Source organism: Cucumis sativus, chromosome 6, assembly GCF_000004075.3.
Source record: "Cucumis sativus cultivar 9930 chromosome 6, Cucumber_9930_V3, whole genome shotgun sequence".
Classification (NCBI taxonomy): Eukaryota; Viridiplantae; Streptophyta; class Magnoliopsida; order Cucurbitales; family Cucurbitaceae; genus Cucumis; species Cucumis sativus.
Window position 1 is genome coordinate 21677730 of NC_026660.2, and position 7254 is coordinate 21684983.

A 7254-nucleotide genomic window follows, 5' to 3' on the forward strand; every position below is an offset into this window, starting at 1 on the left:
AAAAAAATTATTAATTTATTCTATAAAATCTGTTGTTCAAACACAAAAGTCATAATCAACGTATTTTTCAAACTCAAATCTCTCACATTTTTTCGTCACCTCTCCTACCCTCTATTATTATCTTATTTGACAGCTCAGTCATCCATACATTTATGACTTTAAAAAAATGTCATAAACTTAACTAAAATTACCCATAAAAAGAGGCCAATTAAAAGTATTTAAATATGATAAAAGAAAAAAAGAAAAGATAATATAATTTAAATAATTGCAAATAGAGATAATGTTGGAATTGTTGTTGCTGACCTGTCTATCCAACTACTCTTTCAATTTCTTTAATTTGTTTATATCTCAACTCACAATAACCAAAATTATTACAATTTTTCAACTCCATCATCTACCAATTTTGGAGATGGAAAATAAATACATTTATTTTTTTATTCATGCAATTTGATTTTTCATTTTGTGAGATAAATATTTAGTAAGTTTGATGATTAAAAAAAATGGAGTTCTCCATTTTGAAATCTAAACTCTATATTTGTTACTCAACCAAAAAAAAATTGTATTTAAAATTTCTCTAAAATATACTCTACACAAAATTAAATGTATTATAGTTATGGATTGAAATAAAATTTAATTTTATATGCATACAAAATTTGGAAGTTTATGAGAGATTGTAAAATTGAAATTTTATTTCCTAAGTCATTTAAAGTTGAAGAATTTTAGAAAGTTCAAATACCTAATTTATAGTTTATCTTTTAACTTTGGATTGACGTTGACATTATTATATTTATATATGTGCTATCTTAGTGTAAAAACACTATAGCTACATATACATCATAAACCATAACGTATAAATTTATAACTAAGTCGATTTAGGTATAAACAAAGTGAAAACTTTAATAAAATAAATAAACAAACAAACAGTAACAACAATAGTAGTTGACAGTAATATATAACTTATTTGCTAATTTTCAATTAGCTAAAGTTAAGACTATTTTAAAATTCTCTTGATTTGCTAACTATAATAGTTTTGTTTAGTTTACACATCAAACATATTTATTTCACTGTAACTCGACTTGAATAATCAATTTCTTGTCGCAAACACTCCATGATATCCATCAAATTATTGGTTAGTTTTGTACATATTTAAAAAAAGTTTTAATAAGGATAGCGATGGGGTTACGTAACACAAATATATAAGGTGACAATCCACGTCACATCGGCCAATTAATAATGGAAGACCCAAAGTTGTTGCTTAATTGGTTAAAGCAATTAATTAAGAATGTGTTTTACTTTAATAAGTTCAATTATTTTATGAATACGTCATTGCTAAATATATATGAAAAGACAAGGGAGGGTTTCGTTTTCCCTAACACCTCGTCCCAAGCAAGAGAGTTAGTGATAATCGATAAGTGAAGCAATAATATAATAAGAGTTAAGTTTATATGTTGTTGTTTTCTAAAATTTTCATCTTATCAGATTGATTGCTTTGGATTTTGTTTTCATTTCTCTCTTTTTATATTGTCTCTTTTTTGGGTTTTTTTAATGTTTATGGTATATTCCACATTAATATTATAATCTAAACATTATTTATTTTGGTTTCTATTATTTCTAACAAATTTTTTTATAAATATAACCAACAAGATTAAAAATTGCATGAAGTCGACTATTTTTAAAAAAATATTTCAGTTTTGTTATTTCTTTCCATGATCTTTTTTCTATTCTTTTACCATTTTTTTAAAGTTATTATTTGGTTCGATCTATTTTTTTATATTTTTAATATGTTATTTAATTGTTCAAGATTGTATGTCAAATTAAAATATTTTAAAAATATTCATGAGGATATCACAAATTTAAATGATCACGTACCAAAAAATATTGAAAACAACCGTTTACACTTGGCTATACAAATTTAAAAGATCAAACTTAAAGTCGGTTGGGATTGCGTATGAAAAAAAAAGTTCTTTTAAAATACATTTTTTATAAAATGAGTTTAAAATCTAAACACTTACATGTTTTGTTTGACCTCTTTATAAACGTTTGTATGCAAAATTGTGTTTGATTTGTCTTATACTATCAATGTTTATACTTAGGTCAAATTACCATAAAAGACTATTAAACATTAGGAACTAATTTCATAAAAGACATATTTTAAATCTTTTTTTAAAATTTAAACAATCTTGGTACACGATCGCGTATCAAATATATTGCATGCACTAAGTGCCAATTAATCGCAAGTTGATAGAGGCATTTTTTGTATTTGTTTCATTGTGGGCTGAACTTTTTCTGTTTTCGAAATTGTTTGAGTGTATATATTTTACCGTTTTATTTTATTTTTAAAAATACTCCTACTTGTAAATGTATATATGTGGATACTTAATCAAATGAATGAAATAGGAGATCAAATGTATGAGTTGATAATATAAAAATTGTGCTCATTATGACAATTATTTATATAACATTGGAGTGTGGTTTAGTTAGTAATTTAATAACAAATCTATGGCTATGAATGTTATATATATTGAATTTTAATTTTTTTAAACAAGTTAACTTATATTGTGTTAAAATTCTTATGAAAATAAATATATGAAATAGTAACATAGAAATCTTAAAAACTCATATAATAAAAGAGGTATACACAACTTTAAAAATTTTCAAACATTTTAGAATAATCTCATAATTTCATATACTTTGACATTTTATTCTATTAGAAGGCCAATGAAACAATTCAAATACAACTCAATTTCAACAAAATAAATGACTCTTTAAAATGTTGTTGAAATAGTTTTCCTACAATAATTTGTCTTTAAAGAAAAGTAAAAACAAAAAGTCACGTTTGAAATGGTAAATGTATACGAAATTGAGTTGATGGTGCTAAAACTATAAAATCTAGTCAATTTAAGCACAAATCTCCTTCCATCAAAATACACTTCAAAGTTCATCAAATCCTTCAAACTCACATGTTAGAACTAACTTTTAGGGATACATTGTAAATTAGTCAATTTAATGTTTAATAGGTGATTTGACATAAAGGAGCTAATTATTAAGAGGTGAAAATTAAGATAGAATTAATTAAAAAGAAAAAAAAATAAAGGATGAACTAAAATTTAAAATAATTTCAACGAACAAGCATAAAATAATAATTAGAAAATTATTTTAAAAATAATAAAATAAACTAAAATATTTACTAAATTAGTTAAATTTCATGGATAGTACAACAAAATATTTATGTCATGCACCACAATTCTTCTCTCCTTTTCTACAATTTTTTTTTGTCACTCGTTCTATATTTGAAAACATCACTATAAAATATTACTTTACTGTTTAATTTCAAATATTTTCAACGTTTAAATTTATAATAATAATAAATAATACAATATGGGTAAAAGCAGAAGAGGCAGAAATGAAATGGGTTTGGGAGGGCGCACGTGGGTGGTTATGGTTCGTCCAAAAGGTCCGAGTTGGACACGTGGTTCAAAACGGCGTAGGTTCATCTCGTCCAAACCTAACCTTCATCAACCTTCAACATCAAACCGCGTGGCCTGGGCCCCGTTCCAACTCGGCACACCAAATCCACATTTTTTTTAAAAAAGTTCTTTAGTCTTTTAGAATACCAATCGAAGAAATTACTTTTAAATATATTATGACATACAAAATTTGGCTAATAATTCTACACCCTCATTATACCTTTTCCTACAAATTTATTAGAAAAATTATCACAAATTTAACAGAAAAAAAAAAACACAATGTATAACAAAATTTTATATTCTATAAATAATAAACATTTATAGATATTTATATGTTTTATCAATGACATTGATTGACAATTTATTGTTGACATTATTATTTTTGTAATGCATTGCAATTGAACACATGTTTTAAAGTAATTAATTGAATAGTCAATGTCTTGCCACATGTGCCCATATTGTTGTTGTTTGGATATGTGATACAAAAATAATTAAAATTGAACACATGATTTTGTCGGTTTGATGTATTTTAAAAAATTAATCGATTGAAAATATGTGATAGAAATACAACCAAAAAAGCTTTTAAACAAAATTTAGTAGAATAGTACTATAGAGTGTGAGAATATCGTTAATAATTAACTTGAGGTATATTTTTTTTCCAATCTATTTTGATCAAGTGTGCCAAAACTAACCTAACAAAACCAACCGAGTTTAGAAAAATATATAAATCAAAGTTAGGATGAACTCAAAGTTTACTGCCCATTTTTATATTTAACCCAAATGCATTTTAAACCAAACCCTAAATGAATATGAGGTAAGTTGCTTATGTAATGTTGATTTTCTCGAATACCTTTGATTTAATATATATTTGAAAGTTAGGTGGCTTTAATAAAATACAACAAAATGTGAGACCTTATCAAAACTTTATCAAATTATTTTTTGTCTCAAACTTTGAAAAATAGGTGCATTTTGTCCTTAAATATTAAAAGATGTATCTTCTTAGTACTTAGGTATTTTAGAAACGAGTTTAAAAAGTTTAAATTAACACACATATTCGAAAGACTAAAAAAAAAAGTAATTTTTTTAAGAATACTTTAATCCCTAATTATAAAATCGAACTGTATAAATTTATACTAATACTAAGTTTTAGAGAATAAAGTTATGTTTGAACGAGAAATGAATTAAAAATACCACGTTTTAAAAGAATACCAAAATTACATTAAAGTATAGAGACCAAAATAGTATTTAAATAGGGGTGGGTTAAATTAAAAAAATTAAAATACTAATAAATAAATAAATAAAAATTAGGAGTCTGAGTCAGCATGCTTACACTCGTCTTTATCCACGCGCATTATCCCTTCCGTCCTTCCCTATATATATTCCTTCTTCTCCTCTCTCCCTTCTTCGCTCTCTCTGTTTTTCTATACCTCTCTTTTCAATCATGGCTTTTTCTTTCGACTGCCTCATTTTTGGTATCTTCTTCTTCTTCCTCTCCTTCTCCATTTGCGATATTTGAAGGTTCAAGATTTTGTGACTCTGTTTTTTCTTTTCTTTTTTTCATATAGATTTAGATGATACTCTGTACCCATTCAACACTGGAATTGCTACTGCTTGCAAGAAAAATATTGAAGGTCTCTCAAACAACTGTTCTATTTTGTTCTTAAACATTATACCACTAGTCTATAATTAAATTAATTTAAGTATTGAAATTGGGTTGTTGACAGATTTTCTGATTGAGAAATGTGGATTCCCAAAAACCCAAGCTCCCATTCTTCGAACAGAGCTTTTTAAAACATACGGCAGTACTCTGGCTGGTTTGCGAGTAATTCTCATCATCATTGATCAAATTTAAATCTTCATTAACGAAACAAGCATAACTCTAAATTGTGTGCTGATTTTCTTTATTTGTGTGTTTGATCCTGTGTACAGGCATTGGGATATGACATCAAAGCCGATGATTACCATGGGTAAGACTTTTATTGAAATTATTATTTTTTATTTAGGAAAAAGACAAGCGATGAAGCTATAATTGTTGAATATAAACGTTTTTATCTTTTCTTTTGGTCATGGGTTGATAGTTTCGTGCACGGGAGGTTGCCGTACGATCGGATCAAACAAGATTTTCAGCTCCGTCGCCTTTTACTCTCCATTCCTCAAAGAAAAATCGTAAGTTCACTTCAGGTTACCACTTTTAGAACAAAAAATCTATTTCACTTTCCTCTGTTACTTTTTAAAAAATTAATGTTGATGGTTACTTGTTGATGAATCGGTAGATATTTACGAATTCGGACATGATCCACGCAACGAAAGCGCTAAGCCGACTTGGGTTAGAGGGTTGTTTTGAGAAGATCATATGCTTCGAGACAATGAACCCAAATCTTCCAAAGGCGACTCGACCAAATGAGTTTCCGATCCTTTTGAAGCCATCGTTGGACGCGATGAGAATCGCACTTGATGTCGCCGATGTTGACCCTCGTCGTACGGTATGCATCGTCTTTGCCAAAAGTAAAATCTGTGATATTTTGTGAGAAAAGTCAGTGACCAACTAGACGCATTCATTTAGTTGTTTGTTGATTTGTGTTGTTGACGTTGGCAGTTGTTTCTTGACGATAACATCCGCAACATTGCTGCCGGCAAATCCCTCGCCCTTCGTACTGTTTTGGTAACAATTCTCTATACTTAAAAACAGTTCATTCTAAGGCTAATCAAAGCTTTATTTTTTAACATTTAACTCGACCTAAGATACTTCAGTGGTACAAATTACAATCTAACATCATCTTTTCTTTTGCTATGAGTTGGTATCTATTGAAACAATCTGTCTTCTTTATGATTAACAAATAATTGATCATAAGTCTTTTTAAATTATGAAAATGCTTAATTATTACTTTGACAATCACATGCAAATAATCTTAATTTTATAAGTCATCAAGAAGCTGTCTAATTGGTAATTTGTGTGTGTGTGTTGGAAAGTCAATTTATTTCAATTAATTGGAAAAAGATATATATTTTTTATTAAACAACACGTGGCGTCTTTTTGTTTGTTGTTTGGAAAGTACATCATCATCTAAATAGTGGAGCCACGTCATCAATATCCATTTGAAAGATAATTTAACAAATATTGTCCATCACAAATTTGTAATATGAGATCGTTGATATTTGGTATGAATTTCATTGAAAAATGTAATTTGTACTATGTTGAAGGTGGGGAAGACAGTGAAGAGTAAGGAAGCGGATTATGTGGTGGAGACGGTGCATAATCTAGTACAAGCGATTCCAGAGATATGGATGAATACAGATTTGGATGGTGATGATGAAATGATGAATCGGAGCCGAAACGATGTTGATTCAATTCATATGGCAGCAACTGTTGGTGCTTAAATTATTTCTCTTTTTTGTACATATGTGGTCAGTTTGATCAAATGTATAAACCCCTTAGCAGGGTGTCAATGAATGTACAAAATGGCATAATATAAATAAAGTATATGAAAATATACTTTTTGATCGATTTCAATCAATTTCTTGTCTTTGTCAATAAGGAGCTAATTTTTAATTTTTTTGTATTGTTCCAAAACCGAATCTTGTGGTATCATTTTTGTTTTTTCAACCTTTATCTATGTAGTAGATGCTATTGTTTTTATTTTATGAAAAAAACTATATGATATGTAGATGTAATGACATGGACATTTTGAGATTTTTAATTAGGAGTCGATATTCTATGTTATGAAATTTTCAAATCGAAACATTTTAATCTAGAAATAATTTTTTTTAAAAAAAACAAATATAATAT

The 7254-nt window shown here is 27.5% G+C and overlaps 1 protein-coding gene across 1 annotated transcript; it reads left to right on the forward strand.

Moving 5' to 3' along the window:
- Positions 1 to 4806: 4806 nt before the first annotated feature.
- LOC101214793 lies at positions 4807 to 6999 on the forward strand. Its single transcript, XM_004140097.3, has 8 exons — positions 4807 to 4939; positions 5033 to 5098; positions 5192 to 5289; positions 5397 to 5434; positions 5546 to 5633; positions 5741 to 5950; positions 6064 to 6129; positions 6669 to 6999. Exons 1-8 carry the CDS (start codon positions 4909 to 4911, stop codon positions 6843 to 6845), a joined length of 774 nt encoding a protein of 257 aa, XP_004140145.1. The 5' UTR covers positions 4807 to 4908; the 3' UTR covers positions 6846 to 6999.
- The last annotated feature ends 255 nt before the right edge of the window (positions 7000 to 7254 follow it).